Source organism: Leptosomus discolor, chromosome 3 (assembly GCF_034619465.1).
Source record: "Leptosomus discolor isolate bLepDis1 chromosome 3, bLepDis1.hap2, whole genome shotgun sequence".
NCBI classification, from domain to species: domain Eukaryota; kingdom Metazoa; phylum Chordata; class Aves; order Leptosomiformes; family Leptosomidae; genus Leptosomus; species Leptosomus discolor.
This window is the reverse complement of record NC_141393.1, coordinates 78,984,371-79,006,969: the sequence shown is the minus strand read 5'-3', so window position 1 is coordinate 79,006,969 and position 22,599 is coordinate 78,984,371. Positions and strand designations below refer to the sequence as shown.

The window sequence follows — 22,599 nt, the reverse complement described above, 5'->3', positions numbered from 1 at the left end:
GAGTAAACTGATTTGGCACTTGGAGTGATAGAGCCTTTTTCAACTGTTGAAGGGAATGTCTGAAGTATATGATGTATCTTTACTCTGGAGTAATTAGAAGAGTCTTTGGAGGGGTATAATACGTGCTGTATGGAATATAGATCACACAGTTGCAGGGAATAACTTAGGTGAACTTATGGTGGATATTGAAGGTGATAGTTCTCTTCTGCTGTATCTCAGCGTGTGCCACTGCAGTCTAATATATCATCTTTCTCCTGGATGGCATGTGCAGCTGTGCAGTAAATGGGGCCTGAACAATCGAGTGACTCATTTTGGGGACGTGCATTGCACGTTTCAGAACGGCTGAGGTGTGCTTCTACCTGATGGGAGAAAGGAAGCAGTCATTCCTTCATGGATGTGTTATTTGGTACATGGCGTTTGGGAATGGGTGATGTTGTTGACGCTGTTTTGGGCTATGCTCAGCCAAAACCTGAGCTTCAGCTGCCGAGCGTGGACAGCCCCAGTTATACTTAAGAGGGAAAATGCGTGTATTCCTGTAAACCTGGTATTGTAATGTTTAAAGATGTGGGAATGGCCTTTTTCACCAAAAGTCAGGGCATCAGCCTTTGCAGTATGCTTAATAAAAGAGGGAATTCTTGGTGTGTATTTAGTTGGTTATGTTAGGGTGGGGTAGAAGATGCTAAGAAGCGCTTAGCATTAGTACTTTCTAATAGTTTTCCAAACATGATGTGTCACAAACTTCCCCTTTCTCCTGGTTCCTGGAATTTAACATGGGAGAACATAATAGTGTGGGGGAAGGGCAGTAGCTAAAACTAGAAGACAGGCGCCAACAGAGAAGAGAGTGCGAAGTAGCAGTGTCTGTAAGTATTCTGGAAGCATTGTCCACTTTTTTTTTAACTCAAGTTCTGAGGGGTAATCTCTTCTCTTACAGAATTATGGAACACTAACGCTTTTTTGCTACTAATAACTGAGCGTTTCCTTGTGGTGGAAACAAATATTGTGGATATATTGTGACTCTTCATTTGAACTGTACACTGTATAATGAAAATATGTGTAAAAGAAAAAAGTCAGTTAGAAATTCTAGCAAGTAGTCAGAAGGTAAGTTTAGATCAAACTTAAAAAATGAGAAAATGTGTTTAAATAGCTTTTTCCTGTCAGTTTCTTCTTCTTTTTCTGAAATCTATTTTGCCTTCACTGATGTCACTCTACATAAATAAAAGGGAGTGGTAGGATGAAGAAATTGGAAATCGCCTGGTTTTCATTTGTAACAGAACACCTATGTTTGCATCTTAATTTAGGGGGTTGTGGGAAGAGAAATGTGATCACCTGCACCATCTGAAAAATGTGAGCCAATACTAGCATGAAAGTCCCTTTCTCATTTCTTAGAGTTGTGGGCTGTGTTTTCACAAACAAGTCAAGCTGCATTCCAGTAGTCTCTGTCACTGTGATACTTGTGCAAAAATGTTTGGGTAGCCACTTCACAAACCTCTCTTGGGAACTCAACCAGGATAAAGCTAAGCTAACACAACAGTGACTTAGGTCTTTCCAGTCACAATCGTACCAAAGTGTGTGGCTGCATAAATGGTTGTAGCGATGTAGAACTGGGGAGGACGGGATAGGAACAAGTTGCTGAGGCCAGAGGGAAGGTAGGACTGTTGCTTTTGGTGGTAGTTGGTTCAAATGAGGTTGTGGTTTCACGCTGTTAATGGGACTGTGATGTTTGATTCAGGGCTTTGGGTGTTTTTTATAGCTGCAAGTACATACAGCCGTTTTTAGCTTTTCATAAAATCAGTTTTTATATGCATGTGTAACATGAGTATTGAGTTACAGACAAAACAGCACTAGCGCTTTTAATTTATTACTGCAAAGTAGCAGAGACTCAAGTAGAGAAATACCTTCCTTGTGGATCTTAATTTGAGATGTCGAAACTGCTACTGAGGGACCCAATCTGTACATCTAGGTGCCATGATTCTCTAACCAGAAAGCTAAGAACACATCTGGGTGGTAGCTCTAGCAAGTTGTTCTCACCTATTCTGCTTTACTGCCAGTTACGTACAGCTGCTTCAGAGTAATGCTTTCTTTTCCTGGTAAAAGTGGAATAGAAACTCTGAAATGCTGGAATAAATTATCTTCTGTACTTTCTCCTGGATGTATGAAGTGTCAGCTGGTCTTGGATAGACTCTTGCTTGCAGTCTTTCATTACAATTAAAAGTTTGAAGGTTTCCAAATGAGGCTGGGTGGCATGGTTTAACTGGAGATTTGATTCTTCACTCTTCAGCTTTCTGGCTTAGTAGTTCATCTTGATCTTCAGATGCTTTTGGAAATTTGGCTCTTTTCCGCATTGTATTTCAAGAACTGGAGGCTTTTCAGAGGAGTTGAGGCTTGTCTGCTGCTGGTCTTAAAAGACTTTTCAGATTCTCTTGATCTGAGTTTCTACGAACTTTGTGTGTTTTCATAAATTCGGTGCACTGCGTATGCCATGTGTATAATTGCTAGAAGAAAAGACTAAAAGCTTAATTTTCTCCTAGATCCTTCCTTACTGAAAAAAAAAAAAAAAAGAGTGTAAAAATGGTGAAGTTAGTTGTTAGGATATATAAACAATAGATGGCTGGCTGAGGACAGCATGAAAAAGAATTGAAGTGCAGAAAAAAGAGGATATGTAAAATAAGTATGGAAGGGTGGTCATATTGTATCCAGTTAACTTCATACTGAATTAAAAGCAAGTTATAAGTGAGTTATTAAGCACCCATGGGGTTCATGGCCTTATTTGATAAGATTTCATGCTCATACAGTTAAATAGTGTAGTCTTATAAAAAAAAAAAAAATCAAGTAGGTGTGCTCCTTGTAAAGGTTCAGATTAAGTGCTAACAAGCTTACAGTTTGAACTGCATGCTTTCTAAAATACCTGCATGGAATTTCTTTTGGATTGTGTATTTGGACTTGGTTTGTCCTGCCCCGAGTGAGTCTTCCGTGATCCTACACGTGAGAGAGGTGAGTCTATATGACTCTTACATACGAGTCTATTTATTAGGTGATTTGGATTATGTGTTTTGACAGTTGTGCCAGAGCATAAGGCAAATCAAGTATTGCTTCTTCACTAAAGAGCATCTGAGGGTGTATTTATGCAGCGTTTCATTAGAAATGTTTCCTGTTAAAAATGAAGCATTCATTAAACTGATCCATCGCATGTAAACTGAACGAAGTTTATAAACGCTGTGTTTGGGGGTTTAAAGTGTGTTGTCCTGTTGTTTCCAACATCCAGTCCCCCAAGTTAATTCAGACATTGAATATTGAGGCAGTGTGTTTGCAAGTGTGTGTCTGTTAGAGGGGAATGTTTAATGTTTGGGTTGGAATTCTCATATGTGTTTATTCCTTTCCCATACTGTCAGGTTTCTGGCTTTTTCTTTTAGATTGTTCCCAGGTGTTGTTAGAAATGAAGTGTTTTACAATGCTGTTAGATTTCTTTAAATCATGAGATCTGTCTCCTGGCTTGTCATATCCCTTGGGAAATTCATGCCTGTAGGCTGGGAATGACTGTGGTAAAAGCGCAGTGCAGCTGAAGTTCTCCTTTTTTCTTTCATCTCGGGGAGGACGTGGGGAGAGAGGGGAAGGGGAGGGGGCAAAAGCATCCTGTTCTTGAGAGAGGTTTATAATATCAGCAAATTTGAATACCACAAATGAGAGGATTTATCAGAAAATGTATTTTTCAATGTCTTTGAGTGTTCTCTTTAGCTTTTCTAGTGGGAATTAAAGCAATTATTTTAGATGATGCTGTTGACTTTAACAAAGTGCAGTTTTGTCACTTGGTTGCTCATTCTAGTAGTACGGGTTTAGTGTTCTTGTAGTGTTGTAGCACATCTACGTGTGCTTCTAATAAGCCTTCTGTGACACTTGGTTTGTTATGTTGGGTACAACCATAACTTCTGATCAGAGTTTCCATAGCCCTGAATTATTGGGAAAAGAGATGATAATGTTTCTCTTTCATAAACAGTTGTGAAAAAGTACTTTGATGCTTAAAAGACTACACCTTTTTGGTAACTCTCAAGCCAAAGTTGTTACTCTTTGGATTTGTTGGTGTTTTTTTTTTTACCTTGGATATAGTAAACTATGGGGAATGTTTGAAATATTTAAAGCCCTATCTGGAATGTGAGGAAAATAGTTGGCAAAGACTTATAAATAGTATATTTTTGATTAGCCTGGAAGGATAGTATGACTGTAATGACTTCCTGAAATTACATAGCTACTTAATATAACCCGTGATAGCATGGAGCTTTATTGTAGGGGGGGCAATCTGAAATCCTGCTATGTAAATCAAGCTTGTGTAGTGAGCGATTCAGAGGTAGCTGTGACAGTTAAAGCAAGGAGCTAGGAGATTAATTTTCTAAGCTAGGGGCTTTTTTTGTTTCTCTTTGTAGAAATGATTTTGTAGATTGTAGAAGAGCCGGTATATACAATAACTGTATCCATTTACAGAAATTAACTGAAATATCGAAGTGGTATCTTCAATTTACAGTATATAAAATAATTTTTGTATATATTTTTAAGCTTCTCTGAGATGTGTTCGAAGTCTGAGTTGGTACATTTTTCATCTTTTTCTGAAAGTGATCCTACATGTCAGCTTTACATAATTCCATTGGTTGAAGCCATATGTGAACATGCTGTTTTCACACCGTGGATGGAAGTGCTCTCATGGGGGCAAGGGTGTGACAACATGGGCTTCATTGAACAGACAGTATTGATTCTGCAACAAATTTAAGGTTCAACCACTGCAAGAAATTAGTTTGGCAGTTCCCTTGTTTGTTTTGTGTAAGAGTATTTTGGGAGATGCTGGTTTCATGAAGTTCTCTGATTTGAATAGTTAGTGATTTAGCTTTTATGGAAGATTAATATAGATTAATGTTCTTGACTTAGGTAGGAATAGAAATATGGCATTGAAAAGTTGTGCTGTTGAGGACTAGTTGTCAGAAGTTGACCTATTAATAGTATAACAGCAGTTTGTACTTCTTATTTTGTCCTTTATAGTCTCTTTCCCTCGTGCTAAAATGGATATTCAATTAATTGCTACCATGTTGCTATTACAGTAGCTTTCCTTTGCAGTCTATGACAAAATAAAATCATTGTGGTGTTTTTTGTTTGCTTATTATTTTAACTTAGATTTGGACATTTCTTTGATCTTCGTGTTTGCGATCTTGAGACTTGTTACACAATCTCAAACTTGCTTTGATTCTTTAGAATGCAGCAGTTTGCACAGATGGGGAAAAGAGTTAAGTGAACTCTCTTGCTCTTGGATCTTCCATTCTTCCTTGAATCCGATCTATGTTCTTCAAAGATCTGGGTGTAGTTTCGTTATCTCTGAAACACTTGATAGAATTTACCTAAATTAGTTTTAAGGTTTCTTTGCTTTGCATGATTTGACTAGCAGAACTGGTGTGCTTGAGAATAAGACTATTGAGTGTTCAAGATGCTTGGGAAGTGGGTTATAATTCTGAAATCCACGTGTGAGAGAGCGATAAAGAGCTCTGCCCTTGGAGCAAGATGCCAGTCCTTTTTGGCTTAGCACCCTCTAAAAGAAGATGCACGTAGAAACAAAGCCAAGCACCCCAAACCACAAATTAAATAAAGTCTTACTTATGCTGAATAAAAGTAAGTAAAATAAGTATTTATGTCTGTGCTGTAATTCAGGAGGTGCTTGTGTCACGTAGTTATGCCAGTCTAAGAGTATGCATTGGCTTACTTGCAATGTTTATATTAAATAGCTTTACTAGGCAACTGTCATCTTAAGATAACCCTTTCGAAGTAAATGAGAATTACCAGGCAGGTACTGCTTTTTATTTTGTAATGTAACCGCTCTGTGTCCAAGTACATCCTGTGTCTTTTGCTGCATAGCTGGTGTTAAAAGTTACCTCCTGAATGAAGTGCTGAGGTGTCTAGGCTGCTTAAGAACCAATAAGGAAAAATAACCATGTATATCTAATAAGATGATTACTCATATGGTAAGAGATATCTTTTTTCTTTTACCAGAAGCTTGGCAAGTATGTATGGGAGTGAGTTAGCAGAGGTTTGCTATGCGTTTGTGATTTCATGGTGAGTTGGAAGAGCATTCCCCATATGAACCTGTACATCTGTGAATCAGACTTGTGATCACTGGTTCATGAGAATAAAACAAATGTAGAACTGATGATACATGTCTGTATAAGGAATTCACATTTACTTGTTCTTCTGAAGCAAAACTGTTAAAACTTTTTGAAGTGTAATGGCAAAGTCTTGTGGTTGACTCTGAATGTATTCATGAAATGCAAAATTAGATGTTTTAAAATGAAGAGAAAACTTTTAACTGTTCATAAACCACAAATACAGTAACTGAATATCCACTCTGAGTAATTTGTGTTCCTTTTGGACTTTTCTGCTGTGGATTAAGAAATCGACAGCTTTTTGAAAGCCTGATTTACTAGGAACCAGAATTTTATGTAATCACACTTGTGTTTTGCTAGTCAGCAGTTGCTGGTGTAAGTAACTTGAAGCTGAAGAGAGCTCAAATTTGAGATATTTCAGAATTGTAAAGTTCCTGCAGGTTTTGGGAAGAGAATTCATTTGGTGCTGGGGATGCTTCAGCTGTTCACTTAGTAGCTGGTGTACTGTTGCAAATTAATGCCTGGCATATTGGGGGGGGAGGGGGGGGGGGGGGCGCGGAGAAGAGCTACTGAATTATCTTAATATGCCTGACTAAGAACTGATTCAGTCTGTGCTGCTACTTCTGCCTATTCAGGTGAGCTGCCCAGGCTACAGACAAGGGCTTCCAAGCAAGGCTTGGTGGATAGCTGCGAGCAGAAGTAACTTCAGTTATCACTGAGTGAGCTAATACTACTAGTAATCTTGAACTTTGCAATATTGTACTGCTGTAAATATTGCATTAGAAAAATAGAACATTAAAGAGAAAGAAGGAATGTTTATGTTTCAACTCTTACACTAACCCGTGTACTTACTATTATATTTACAGTAGAAAGCAACATAGTTTGAATAACGGAGAGTTTCCATAACTTCTCTGATTTGCTTCTCAGTTTTCTCCAGTTACATTTTTCCTTAGTTATATCTGTCCTCACATCGAGGAGGACAAGACATGGTCCTTCTCATGGTCCTACCTAATCTTGGTATTACTCAGTTTCAAAGGAAGTCTGTTGTTGATTGATAGGCACAACTTTGCTGATTGCTGTGTGCCCTTAAGAGCTCGGAGTATTCAATAAACTGTACAGATTCTTCAGAGCCAATGTTGAAAACTAAGTAAATTTTAATGGCTCTATGTGTGCATACACATATATAGTATTTTTAAGAGCTTCTGGATTTCAGGTGTGGATTAAACTAACATACTGTTCTGTGTGTGGACACAGTGGACACACACACAATGCACTGTGATAAAATGGTAAAAGTTTGATTTTATGCGTCTTGCAACCATGCTGCCTAGAAAGGTGATATCCTCTGGTTAATTTAATATGCAGCATTGAGGTTCTCTGTAAAACATACTCACTAACTATTCTTGAGATTCTATTGTAGTGTCCACAACAAAATTAAAAACATTTATTTTTATAAAAATGGGTAGTAACTGTTTTCTTTCCTCATTTCCATTTTAGCAGTGACCTGGATTACTGTTAAGGGTTCTGGGGAAATACTTTTGAAGTGGGGAAAGAACCAATAAGAAATTAAAGATAATCTTCAAAAGATGTCACGTTTATTCCCTTTTAAAATTTTTTTTAATGAAAGGTCACCTAAATATTTTGGGGGCTTTTTGAGAGATGAAGTCTTGAGGGATGGAGGGGGTCAGGGTTTTAAAAAAAAAAAAAAAAAAAAAAGAAAAGAAAAAAGAAAAAAAAAAAAAGGTGTGGAAAGAAGCAAAAGCCTCTTCAGCTGCATCAAATGCCCATCATGCAAATAATTTGAGAGGAAAAGATTATCTTGTACGTTTTCAAGATAAACCCTCCTCTGACTTTAGCAGCCCAGTTTTGAGTCATATTCAGAAAGACCATTTAATTGATACTTGTCATGTTTTAAGAATTACAATGAAGATATAATTCCCCACCCTAAATTCTGTTTTGCAGGAGAAATGGATGTCCCCAAAATGAAAACTGATCATTTCCTATGAAGACTAAGCCTTTTTTCTTTCTTTTTTTTTTTTTTTTTTAAATAGGGGTGTTAGAATTGAGCTAAACTCCAAATTTCTATTTGTATAGATTTCCCTTGTAGTTTCATTTAGATATAATAATTTGATATATGCATATATTAAAATACTAAAACAGTAAGTTAATTAAAATGTTACTGAAATAGACTAAATATATCTAATTATAATAATATTTTAATTTGAAATACTGGACAAAGTTATTGTTCAGCAGTTCTCATTGTGTCTGGAGGTGGCTTCATTTCAGTGGTGGGTGAAACAACTGTACTTAAGCTGCTCTCATTTCAAAGATTGCCGTGTAAATATACTGCTTTACTTAGATTTAAACTTGTTGCCTTATCTGAAAAGAGGAAGTCTGCCAAATCTGAAGAGGTTTGGTTGTGCTTGCTTAAGTTCTTCTAAAGGTTTTCCCTGTCAAACTGACATTTTTAATATCATCTTTAAAAATCACAAAATAGAGGAAAAAAAATCTCTTACTGTCTCTTTCTTTTTAGAGAGGATCTGACGAACTTCTTTCAGGCAGTGTACTCAATAGCCCGAACTCTAACATGAGCAGCATGGTAGTTACTGGTAAGTGATGCCCTTTCAAAGGAGAACTCTATCATTTATACTTGGACTCATTTCCTGTTTACAAGGGGAGAACACTGAAATAAGAATCCGTTGTACTATAGAGGGATAAACTGTTGGCATGCATTAGACTGTAGTCACCTTGTATATACGCACAGACCTTGGGTATCTGAGAAGAATAATCCCGTGAAACAAGAGGCAACTTTCAGATGTCTGTACACAAAATTGTTGGTGGGTGCTGGGATGAAAAATTACACTTGTCTTGTGCAGCTGCCTTCAAAGTAAGGAATCACAACTACCAAGCAAAGGTAAACAGCTTAACAACTCCTGTGTGACATCAGCTTTTTCACACATAGACATCTGCGAGTCTGGGCATTACAGGGAAGAACGCTGTGCCAGCTTTATAATCTAGTATGGATTCAGGAAAACACTTTTGCTCTGTTCTGGTTTAGACTGCTAAAGCAGGAAACTTCACTTCGCTGCTACAGCCTGAGATCGCAGCGGTAGAATCTCAGCACGTCAGTGCAAAGTGAGCGTGGTTGTTCTTTAGTCAAATTTCTGGTGATGCGAGAGGAAAAGACGTTTCATGAATTGGCACGTGCGAAGATGTCTTCTATTGCAGTTAATGCTTCTGTACGTTGAATGTGCATTGGGTTCCCTTGGAGGGCTCACTTCAGAGGTCTTGCTTTTTCTCTTCCCCCCCCCCCCCCCCCCCCGCATTTTTTTTTTTTTTCCTCAGGGATGTGGAGGGATTGGTTCATGGTTTCGGTGTCACTGGACTTTCCAAATAGTTGCCTGGTTCACTGCTTTAATGTGCCTGATCAATTTTTCTGCATTTATGTGCTGAGCAGGACAGTCACTGACACTAGTAGCAGACTCTTTCCTTTTAATCTAGTAGTAAAAGATTGATATTCAGGGTGCAATTTCATGTTAGTTTAGGGTGCTGTGGTGGCAGCTGTTGCCAAAATGGGGAGTTCTGTGCTTTCACATCCTACATCCTTAGCACAAGCAGAACAAAACCCCCAACTCCACATGTTTCTGCTCCCCTGTGTTGGAGCACTTGCAAAAGGAGTTAATCCAGCACTAAACTGTACTGCCAAAAAGCGTCGTTTTCCCTTGGAGCAATTTACTAATCAGTCATGTGGCTGCACAATTGCTGGATTCAGTGCAATGTGGGGTGGAGGAGTGGCGGAAGAGAGCAGAACCACTTCCACTGGCAGTTTTATAACCAAAGGTGAAGAGGTGATACTTCTCTGGAACAGATCAAAAATGCAGTGTGGTGCATTCATAGCCATTTTAGAACCCCAGAGCACTTGTTTATCTCCCTGGCTTTTCTTACTTCCTTCTGGTCTGAAAGAGATCCCTCTTCTTGTTTTAATTTTCTTTATGTCCTCTGCGGTCCCAGGTATTAGTGCTTCAGCAGTTCACTTTACTTAAATGAGAAACTAGAATGGAAAGGAGTTTGGGTTGTGTGTGTGAGGGTTTGAGTTTGGGCAATGGGAGGGGGAGGGAGAGCACTGTTACCAGGACGAAGTCCTGAGTGTTACCAAATTTTCCATATATTTTCAGAGAAAGTTTTAGTTCAAGAAAACCAAATGCAAGTTAATTTATCAAAGGAAAAAAACCTAAAAGCTAAAGGGAAAATATTGAAATTAGAATTATTATAATTTTGAGTTTTCAGAAGGGAGAAATACAGCAGCTTGCCTAAGAAGCCTGAAACTTTAAATAGAAATTCTTTTCTCCTTGAAAAGTTCTTAAAATGGAAGAGTGTGCTTTGATTCCATTATGTGGACTTGGGAGTTTGATGTATTTAACAAATACAGATTTCTCCTCCCCACCTTGTTTTTGTTTCCCCCCTTTCTTAAGCTTATTTAGGGTTTTGTGTTTGTTGGGGTTTGTTTTTCTCATTACCAAAGAATAAGCATTTGTAAGAGAGTTTTCAAATTAATTGGTTATTCATATTTTATACAAGTAAAACCTCTTGATATGTCTCTAGGCATCCAGAACCATAAATATCTTCTCAGAAAGAATCTCATTAACAGTGGTCTGAGTAGTGGCTTGGTTCCTGTAGTATCAGTTGCCTGTTATAAGTTTTCATATTAATTGTGTAATATATAAAGGAGGTTGGTGGAAAAATAATCCCAAACAAACAAAAAACCCTGATCTGAATGCAGTGCTATAATTGAGGCCATTCTCTATAGAGGTCAGTGGAAACAGGCTAGTTTGGTTTGGGGGTTTTTTTGTTTGTTTTTAAGCAGTTTCTTGGGATTGTGTTCAAATTTCTCTTCTGCCTGCTTGCCTTTGTTAAATAGCATAAAAAACCCCTACAGAGTAGGCTATATCCACAGTTCAGTGTTATTTCTGAATACATCCCCCCATAGCTGTCTTGTTTATCGTGAGCCTGCAAGTACTTTTTCCAGACTTGCATGGTTTGCAAGTTCACATTGTAGACTCAGAAGTAATTAGATCTGAAATGGAAACCCATATGTTAATTTTTCTGTACTCATCTCCCGAGGCCAAATGAGTTCAAGTATTCTTTATGTCCGAATTAATGTCCTCCTTTTGCTTCAGTTCTGTTGTTTCTTTTCTCTTTAGAAGAATTTAAAACTTCTGTGAGCAGAGGTTTTCTTGCTGTAGACAAGGCATGGTAGTGATGAATCTTCCTCAGATTTTCTAGGGCTTAAGAGAATCTTTAATCATTGATTAAATTCTTTGTAAAGGAGACATGTAGAAATAGACCTACTCTGTAACTCTTAAAACTAATAGTTGTTCTTGCACTTTCATTCATTCTTAGAGTTTGGAAGTGTCATGACTTAGAGACCTGGCCATCCTGTTGTGGTGTTGACCTTGATATTTTCAACATCTGATCCCATGATATAAAATATCCCATGATATTTTTCCAAACAGATACCTAGATGAACAGAAGAAAGAGACAGTTTGTCTTTGTAGTCCTCTGAGCCTTATTGGTAGAAGTAAACATAATCAAAAAGACAGTTGTCACTAGGAGTGCCCTAGCAGGCCTAAACTTAGAGCAAAAACTTAGAGCACAGCCTCATTTCCTTCTAAATCTCTGCTATAGAAATACTAACCTAAACCAATTACCTAAGGTGTCAAAAAAACCCCCGACCTTTTCATAGAAGTGGGTGTTTTTGGTAGAACGGGGGGCTGTGTCTTTAGGAGTGAGACTGGAGATGAGGTTTTTAAAAGTGATTATCCTACCCTTTTACCGTGGTGACAGTTCCGTTAGGTTTTTTGGTATTCAGCTGCAGTTCAGTTAGAATACTTCATACTGTAGTGCTTTTATGCACACTCTTGCTCTAATTCTCTTTCTTAGGCAGAGAAAGACGTGAAGGGAGCATGCTTTCTCTGCCCTATAGGGACTCTTGCATAGGAATCCCTCCCTATCTTTTTGTGAATGAAACTTGCAAAATTGTTGGACAAAAGTTTGATTTGCACACTTACTGATTATTTGAACCACTGGTAGTTCGATGAACAATATGGGATTAAGGAAAATGCTGGCACGTTGGACTGTTGTCCAAAGGATGTTGCTCAAAATCCAAGGCCTGATCCTTGAGCATTTTCTAAACAGCTTTGTCATCAGTATCCATATTCAAGACTGTAATGATGACAGGACACTGACAGTAATGTTACCTTCACATTCAGTACAAGTCAAATTACTGTCTTAAGTACTTTGTGTGTCTTCTGTAAACCAGCCTTAAAAGAAAGCTAGACTTGAGGATGACCTCCATGTGAGTTCTTTTGCCGCTTAATTCTGAACCCTTCAATCTCCTGGTTTGGACATAGTTTGGTTATTGTCCTTATTGTTGTGGAATTTCATTTCAGTTAACCATTTATATTTAAATATACAAGTTGGTTTTTTTTTTTTTCCCTGAATTACTTTGAGCAGTATGGCTGAACATCATTCTGTAAACATTGAGGGAAGAGTCCCATTTACTAGATCAGAATTTGCTACAAGGGGGGACAGCCTGTAAGGTTCCAAGTCAGCAAATATCTAAGCTTTTCTGAGAAGTTCTCTTTTTGATGTTAGTTGTTTTAATTTTCTGCGTTTTTTAGCACCAGCTGACATTGATACGTTGAAGTTGTGTTGTCAGAACCACAAGCTGCCTACTAGTGCTTGAACTACCACTAGTGTGTTCTTTCAGCTTTTTTGAAAGCATTGTGAAAGTCTATTATTTTCTACCATAATCTTGGTTCTTCTAATGTGTGGATTCATTTTTTTTCATGTTGGAGCACAGCAGACAATGACTAGAAAGGCAGTTTGGGCAAACTAAAATATGGTTTGGTAACAGGATTCTGAGAAACCAGAGCTGAAGCCAGGACATTTATTAAATGTTTTTAATTGTGAATGTTTTTGAAGGCATTAGTTATGCACATTGTAAATGATTGTACACAAAGAACTTTTTTCATCTTTCAGTGCTGTATGGTCAGTAAATACCTAACTGGAGTTGCTTGTTCTGCATCTTTTAAAATCTTAAGGGGAAAACAGTGTCCCTTCTCTTTACTAACTAGAGAAGGCGTTTCCTCTCTGATGGGTTAGTTTTATGCCCAACTTCTTGTGAGGCTTTTTTCTTTCCAGGTGGGGGACTGCTTAATGGAAGCTTTAGGAACAGTTATTTGCACAAAGATGCTTATGACATGAACATGCTGAAATCCCCACCCAAAAAAAAAAATAAATTAAGGGATATAGGTAAAAAGTGAAAGATGTTGATGAAAGTTTTATGAAAATTGGCTTGTTAAAGACAAGGGATTGAAGTAGAAGAATTGGCATAGGTTTTCTTACATGGCTTTTTATAGCTGCTACCAGTTTGATTGTTCACATTTGTGTGTTTAAGTTCGGTCAGGAAAAACATTTCAAAAATCATTTTGCAACTGAGCTCACCAAACTCCTGACGCTTCATCTGATACTATTAATCTTGATCTTGTTTTTCCTTCATTATCAGGGAATGTTAGCAGTGACTTTGGTGGGTAAGTCTTTGTATTAACAGAGTACTTAGCACTGAGGCATACAAGCTAATAATATTTCAAGTTCTGTGTTTAAGTTGGGGAATAAACATAGATGTGCTGGTTTTGATGACACATTAAGTAAAATTGGTTATTAGTTAACATTAATGGTGCCTAAACATAGGTAATTTACTTCTGAAGTTTGCAAATTGATTACAATTAATAGTAATTGGAAAGATTTGAAGAAGTACAGCACGTGTGACTAGAAAGTGTAATAATTTAATAATAGACTATAATTTACAGTTTTCTACAGATATATATGGGCATGTGTATGTAGGTGAAAGAAGTCTTAATGCTCTGAATGCCTGAACAATATATTTTTTAATAAATTAAGAATCTTAAAAAAACCCAAGCAAACAAAAAAAGAAACAACCAAAAAGCCCCCCTCAAAAACCCTCAGCATGGGAGAAATAAAATGTGGCTATTATTAAGTTAATCTGTGTCTGTGTCATTATGCCGTGGTTACTCATTTTTTGTTCCACTTCAGTTGCATTTCACTCTAGCTGTAGTATTCTTACATATTTTAAGGGCCAAAGGGAAGTGCATTAGTTCTAGACTGTACAATGTTGAGCAGCCACTAATACCATATTGTAAGTGTCTTATCATAGTGGCTTAGAAAACTTAGTGCTCAGTGGGTTCTGAAGCAGAGGTGCAGCCTGTATGCAGATGTGCCAGTTAAAAACTGTGTAGTTAATTTTTTAATTGCTTGACCATGTTTGCTTATTTAAACTTAAATTCCTGACGGGCGGTATTCTTTGTGCTGTAAGATAGTTTTGTTACTGATTGGTCAAGATTTTCCTTTGCCCAGTTCTCGTGTCCATGGTAAAAAACCCACCTATTACTACTGATTGATGCTTTAGTTCAAGTGGTAAGACTTGCACAATGTAGTAGTGGCCTAGCAAGGCAAGGATGATGGGGTATAAAGTACTTTGAAGTACAAAGTCTTGCAGAACACACTCCTCCCTGCCCCAAGCCCCAAAACCACAGCAAAGAACCCCCACCAACCAATCAAGCATAATTAACATGGAACATGTAACCTTTAATTTTAAGGTTAAAAGTGCAGACTCCTGAGATCTTCACATTCTTCATATTTGTATCTTATTTTTGACTGTAGTATCTCCTTTTTTGTTCTTTCTCTCAGACATTTTAAATTCCAGGTTTTATCTTTAGCTTGAACTTTTGAACATGTCAGTCCTAAAACAAAGGTCCTCTTTTTCTTGTTTAGGGAATCTCTTGGCACTTGTGGAAAAGTTTGTCACTGGATCGGAGCAAAGGTCTCCTTGTCTTGCATTTTGTCTGTGACGTTGGGGCAGGGATATATCATAGAATCACAGAATGATTTGGGTTGGGAGGGACCTCAGAGATCATCTAGTTCCAGTCCCCCTGCCATGGCAGGGCTACCTCCCATTAGACCAGGTTGCTCAAGGCTCCATCCAACCTGGTCTGGAACACTTCCAGGGATGGAGCATCCACAGCTTCCTTAGTTCCTGTGCCAGTGTCTCACCACCCTTAGGGTGAAGAACTTCTGTATGTTTAAGAAAAAAAACCTCGGAAACGAAACCACAATGGTCTCTGTTATACTCTCCTATTTTGCGGCTGTCTGCGGCTTCCTTGGCTGGTTGTTTTATGCAGATGGTTGTGTTCAGTAGCCACTGCAATATTTAATCTTTCTGACCAGTCATAATCCGCAAACTAGGTATCCATAATTCCATTGCCTTTCTCTTGGTCAGATATTTGTTGTGTGGATATGTGTCCTATGTTCTACTTGTTGATAACATTAAATTTCATATATTTAGCTAATGTGAAATGAGAACTTTCTGCATTAACAGCCACAATGAATAATACTGTTAGTAAGGGTCTTGTCTTTAATGTATAAACTGATTGTATTGGAGGATGAAATAAGTGTTTCAGGAAAGCCTAAGGATGTATATTTTGTTTTGTATTTGATGGTTGGTGTGGACTGACAGTTGTGAAACAGAAATTGACTCCTGCAGAAGGGGTCTTTATTTATTATTTCACTACTGCAGATATGCAGGGATTTGTAGTCAGTGTCTTGTGATGTGTTTTTAACATTTTTTTCCCCCCTTCTTTTCAGGAAATAGTAGGTGAAAACAACTTTTTATTGTATGCAAAATCTTTGTCCGTAACCACATAGTCGCGTTTCTGTGTTAGGAGATTGCGTGAATATGAGAGGAGGTGATTGTAAAGGAAAATTACACATCTAAAATAAAAGCTTCTTATATTTTCAAGGTAAATTATATCTTTTTGGCCTTGGAACACTTCAGGTTGTATTTATGTATTGCTTGAAAAATTAAAAAAGAACAACTTGTGTGCGGAGAAAAACTCCTCTAGGATGAAATCTTATTAAAATATATTTTCAAAAATAGTTATCAGCAGGAACTAAGTTATTCATTGTTTGCTAGGTGTTATGCTGAACTTTAAGATTATTTTTTCTGTAAAAACTACTTGGGAATGTTGGATCTTCATAGTTTGAACGATTGAATGCCACAGTCCTATGGTGTGCCTTGTGTACGTTGCGCTTCATTCTGTTGCTGATATATATAGGTTTCTATTTCTGTGTTTAATAAAACAGAAATTTCTAGATAAAAATGCCAGGGACCCAAGTTGTTTAGATAATGGCCATTTATAGGCTTTGTCAACTCTTAAGCATTCAATTTCAACAACTTGATTTATGCTAAATTGAAGGAACTCTGTGCAACAGGGATGTGGCTTATGTATCAGTTGTGCTTAGACTCTAGTATCCTATTTAGTTGGGAGAATAATGCTTTGAATGGCATTTGTAGAGATGAGATTTTGTTTAGAAACAGACAACTGATGTTATATGGAAACTAGATTTTTCTTCTTGGTGGAGAGCCAAAGAGGACTTAGATCAGTGCATTGGCTGTTACAGAACAGGGTGTTTTTTTGGTAGTCTGAATTGAATATAATGAATATTCAGGGCTAGATTTCTGGTTTTTCTTAATTTTTTTTTTAAACTATGTATTTAAGTCTGTAACTTGATTACTAAATGAACGAATACTGACACTGTTACTCTCATGGTGATTTTTTTCCCCCAGTGTAGATACTACAGCGTTATGCTCTTCAGTACATCTTTATATTTGTTAAAGTATTGGCATCAAGAGGTTTGAATTCGATCAGGCTTTTTGAGTCTGATGAAAGCCAGACTACCTGGAGAAATAACTACTTCCAGTTTAATAGCAGTTCCCCAGCAGTATGTATTAGCTGGCTTGTGAGGCTTCCCCCTCCAACATCCCCTGCCCTCCCCCAATTTTCTGCCGTTTTCTTTCTCCTGCTGTATGGGGAGGGATCGTTGGGGTTGCTTGTTTTTCTCCATAGACTTCATTTCTGCCATGAGACAATGTTATTCTTTTGCTCTTCTTGACTTACCTTTTAACCTTTATGGACACTGATTATGTCAATACAATTTGTTAGAGAATGAAGTTGGTTTTTTAACAGTAGTTGAATTCACCTTTCTGTGGGTCTGAACAAGTTGTGTTCCTGTGTTTTAAACGTGTTTTTCTATTCCCAAGGGCAGTTTAATGGTGTGTCTCCAGCTGAGAAACACCATATAAAATGGCAAATAAGAGATTAAAGTTAGGGAGAAAGGTTTCATACAGTACCAGAAACTCTTAATAATTGTTCTGACAGCTAAATTTCATTTGTTCCACGAAAGTTTTGGAAAATTCACTTTTGTATGTGCATGCATATTTAGTACACATACACAGACACACACAGTTTATTACTGTTACTGAAATAGTAAATCAGTGTTAGGCTTTGGTTGGATAATCAAAAGAAGCAGCAGTTATGTGTTCTCAGAAAAGCAGTAATAACCGCTGTTGTGTTAATTTCTTCCATCTTCTTAAAAGCCAGTGTTAAATGTTTTGGGATAAGTTTTACTTCAAGAAGGTAGGCTTCCTTTTTTATTAATGTTACCAGTTCAGCTTTCCTTGTGCAAGGTATGCTTCTGCTGATAAGCAATAAACAACTTTTGACATGGTTGCTTGTCCTACAGCTGGAAACTTTCTCTGGGTGTTTCCATAGCACTGAGAGTGCTTGTTGCCAGTCCCCCATCTTGTCCCTCCTGCCCTCCATTTTTCTGATTGGCATACATTCTTTAGTGAATATTTCTATGGTTTTGCATATTTTATTTTTATATATTTGTATATCTACTTTTTCACCGGAACATTTTAGCACAGGCACTTATCTACATAGCTCTTTTTTAGACTAGGTTAAAAAAGTTTAAAGAATAGTTTAAAAAATAAAATTGTGTGAGAGACTTGTATATGTGAGTTAAGTTAAAGCTGTTGACTGCTTTTTAGGAAAAAAATGTATAGTAGAACGAAATATTTATTTGAAATCTGTTCTTTAAACCTACTGCAGCAGAAGTTGAAAAACTGTAAAATGCAAATATTAAGATAGCAATGTTAATAGATGGGAAACCAATTTATTCTGGTAATACAATAATTATTAAAGGAACATTTCTTTACAAATACGTATATGTGAGTAATCATATACTGGCCAGTGATACTTTTATGAGTAACATTGGGATTAATATTGTCAAAATTGTGTTGAAAATCACACAAGACAAAACAGCTCTGCAAGTCCTGATCTGATCATTCATGGTATGTACTTTTCTGATGATGTAATAAAAACAGAGGTTTCTTATCAGTTGCAGAAAATCTTTTAGTTTAAAAACTTTATTTTCACTTTCTCATTTCTCATTGTTAATACTTCATCTTTAATTTTTGAAACTTGTAATGAATTCAAATTATTTAGAAAGCTTAAGCATGAAAGTCCTTGGAAACCTAGTTTCCATATCACTGTAATTCTTTTATTCTTTGCAAGGTTGTTTGTAATGTGTTGTTTGTAATACATTAAGCCTGTCGTACTTTACGATGTTTTCTTCTAGTTTTTTTGTAGAGATTTAAATTGAGAACTAGGGAAGGCTATTGTGTAATGAGCTTCAGGTGAAAAATAAAGGTACTTTTTGATACACTTTGGCTGTCTTGATGCTTTGAGGATCAAGTGCTATATTGTGTAATTTTGAACAGGTGAAATCTGGCTGCCTGGAAGCCCAGTCTTGCCATGTTTTCTGAAGTGGTACAGGTTAGAGCCTTGTGTAGACTGAGGATGGACTTCAGATCCTAGTTCAGTGTGTAGTTTTGAATTTTTAGTCTTCTGTGTTCCATCAAAATTTGTCCTTCTGTGCAGCAGACCAAAATAAAATACATGCTATTGCATGGATTTGACCCCTTCTAGCATTCTCAGTTGGAGATACTGCTAGCTGCATTTTGTCCAGTTCTGATGTCATTAGGTTTTGTTGGTTTGTCTGCTATGGTAAGTTGGAAAAGACATAGAAAGTGTTCTGCAATGCAAGAACTTTTTAAAAAGCTTTGTCCTGGATTTTTTGGCAGGGTGGGGGAGAGTTAAGGGATGACCTGCCTCTAGGGCATACTATTTTTACCTACATATATCTTTAATTTTAGATTTAGCTAAATGTAAAGATAGATAGCTGAAGTGGAAGGTAGAAACATTCAGATTGGAATGAAGAGGCTTAGCTGTTAGAAAAAGATATAAGCGAGTGATGGAAACAGTTCCTGATGTATAGATTTATCCTTTTTCCATGAATTCCTTTAATTGGAAGTATGGAGAATGACCTCAGTCTTGAAAATGTGAAAAACATACAAAAAGTATGTTCATAGGTTTGGTCAGAGATCCTGAGTTTGCCACTTTTCCTAATAACATTGAAAAGGTAGTTAAATGTCATACCTGGGTTGGCTTTTCAAATCCAGATCTGGAGTGTGGATGTTCTTGACTTGTAAAAATAAGAGTCCATTTCATTCTGTGTTTTTAATCTTAAGTAAGTTGGCATGATTTAGGCAAATCGAATTAAGAACTCAAATTCTTGACTAAGATTTAGACATACCCTTAGCAAAACTTACTGTGTCAAGTCAATCGTAAATGAATGCAATATTTTTACACAGGAAATCGGATTAGGTGTAAATGACTTTCCTGGCACAATTCAGGACTATATTCTGCAGTTACATCTATAATGAGGACTTCTTTATTCTCTTACCTCTGGAAATCGCAGCCATCAACTTCCTTGCAAAGATGAGGCTTTTGGAGGATTTAACGTTCATGAGTCCCCTCCCCCCCATTTATTGTTTCTGCTACTTTAGTGAGTAAATAAAAGCAGGCTTGTTCGTTTTTGTGGGTGGGGTTTTTTTTTGATCCTCTTTGGTGTAGGCCCACAACCCATGAATTTGAACACTAATAATTACAAATATTTTTCTGCTAGTCAAATTCGTGTGCTTTTTGGAAGTACAGGTAGCTGTTGAACTGCTCTTCTAACATGAAATCAGAGGTTGAGTAGCTCACACACTGACCGGCATGTTCTATAGCAAGAAGTAGAAAAAAGGAGGTCTCAACTCTTGCTTCTCTCATATCTAAATGCGTTCTGGTTTCAGCATCGATTACTTCGTTAGTATCCACTTATCTTAAGACACTGTTGTTCTTTAGCTCTTGACTCTTTCTGATGTTTACTCCACTGATGTACTTGTAGGCAGCTGTTTTGTTAGCTTTTAGCGAAAGTAAATAATTTTTTTCTGGCCTTCTTTCCAAAGCAAGACTTCTTCCATCCGACTAGGTAGCTCTTTATTGCGTATGTTCCAGAAAAAGGAACTCAAGCTGGAATGTTGCTGGAATTCTGTACAAGAATTCTGGTCAATGTTCTGAATAGTATCTTTCTGGTGCTTTGTACAGTGATGTTAATGCTTCCGTGCTTCTGCTAGGAAAATCTTGTCTGGCGCTTTTTTTTTTTCTTTCTTCTTCTTTCTGTCCATGTTGGCTCCATCATGTTTATTAGTTGGTTTTTCCTTTTCTGTGGGTGAGCTCGTCGTTCATAATGGACGTTTTTGTACTTTGTCTGTAAATTCTGAGGTTGTTGCTTTCATCAGACTTGTGATGGCAGTCCTCTGGGTCATGCCCTTTCATCAGTGTGATCCTTCTCAGCATTAATAATGCTTCCTGTCTTGCTTTTGATACTTTTCTACTTTTCGTGTCTGGTTCCTTAGTGCAAACAATCCTTAAAACTTTCCTTTAGGAGCTCTTCTAGTAACTATTCACCACCATTTTTCTCCTTTCAAAAAAATTCTGGGTAAACTCTAATTATTGTTTTTGTGAACTTCAGAGTTCTTATGCGAGCCCTTCTGAGTCATAATTAGTATTTTTACATGGTATTGTATGAGATTCTTCACTGCAAGTGTGATGAAAAGGATTTGCTGTGGTTTCTGTCTTGTTTAGAAAATGAATTATCAGAGGGCTGTTGAGTTAGTCTTGAACAGTCCACCTTTCATGAAACTATGTAACCTTCGTCTCTTCAGAATTTGTTCTGAACCCTTGAATTTTATTTAGGTCAAACTAAGAGATGGCTTACGTAAAAAGTATCTCGTAATTATAATTAGAAGCATTTTTAATAAAGCACTAATAGTATCATAGACTTTTCAAATAGAGTCTGAATATGTCTTTCAGCCAATGGTAATGACAACAAGAAATTCAAAGGTGACGATAAAATGGATGGGGCTCCTTCTCGTGTTCTGCATATCAGGAAATTGCCTGGGGAAGTGACAGAAACGGAAGTTATTGCTTTAGGTTTACCTTTTGGTAAGGTAACCAACATCCTGATGCTGAAAGGGAAAAATCAGGTAATATGTTACTTTCCACTTTTTTGATATGCTTAGTGTCTAATTTCCAAATATGCTGTTAAAATGCTATTGAAATAAGTCATAGCACAGTGAGTATTAAAAAAAAAAAAAAAAAAGAGCCTCTGTTTCTTTAATTTTTTAATGAACTTACACTGTCTTTTAGTCTTTTGGGGGGGGTGGAACAGGGGATGGTTGGCAGCTACATAAAGCAAAAAGTTAGCTGCGAGATAAATAGTCCTGCATCTTCACAAATGAGCTTTGGGAGATGACAGAACTTAGGAAATAAAGTTGGTACGTAGAGAATGACATCTTCTGAAGACTGATATTTGTTAAAATGTGTTATCAAACTTTTAAAGTGTTTTTTATGTGCTGCTAGTATGAAGATTATCTGATTTGTAAATACTGAAAATTAACTGTTTAATTACAGGCGTTTTTGGAACTTGCTACAGAAGAAGCAGCTATCACAATGGTTAATTACTACTCTGCTGTGACGCCTCATCTTCGTAACCAACCTATTTATATCCAGTATTCCAATCATAAAGAGCTGAAGACTGATAACACACTTAACCAGGTATATTTACTGTTGCATAGCGTTACAAATGCAGAGAGTAGAAAACGAGGCATGGCATGTATTCTTGGCTCGTGTGGCGTATGTTTAAATTGTTTGGTTTTGTCCACATTCTAGCACTACTGTAGTCTTACCTATGATCATTCCATTTTGTGACATTGAAGAGGATTTGCTTTCTGTGTGATCTTTCCATTATGATGAATTTTCTTAATATTTCCTTAATGTAAAAAGAAGAAGATTCTGAAGTGTCTCTTAACTTTAAAATTTAAACTTTTTATTAAACTTTAATTTTTTTTACTTTTTAAATAAAGTTAGTTTTCATCTCAGTTTAGAGGCTGTAGGATGAAAACCTTAACTTTATGATCCCTGAGATTCTAGTACCGAACTGAATTTCCCTAGTGACAATGACTAATGCCAATGCCTATGTTTTTTGAATGATCATTCTGGTAGCACTGGTAACCTCAGCTTATGTGATCTGCTGTTCCTGGAGGAGAATACCTTAATGATCACTGTAGAGACAAATATACTTAACAACAAAAAATGTTTTGCTT

General features: G+C 37.0%; 1 protein-coding gene across 7 annotated transcripts in view; it reads left to right on the top strand.

Moving 5' to 3' along the window:
- Positions 1-22,599, top strand: part of PTBP2 (polypyrimidine tract binding protein 2) — a 51,418-nt gene that overhangs the window by 5,412 nt on the left and 23,407 nt on the right. For all 7 annotated transcript variants that reach the window (XM_086463525.1, XM_086463526.1, XM_086463524.1 and 4 more), the window contains 3 exons: positions 8,662-8,737; positions 21,308-21,480; positions 21,908-22,051. In XM_086463525.1, coding sequence (XP_086319651.1) covers positions 8,662-8,737; positions 21,308-21,480; positions 21,908-22,051 — 393 coding nt within the window. Of the gene's footprint in view, positions 1-8,661; positions 8,738-21,307; positions 21,481-21,907; positions 22,052-22,599 lie in introns of those variants that run through there.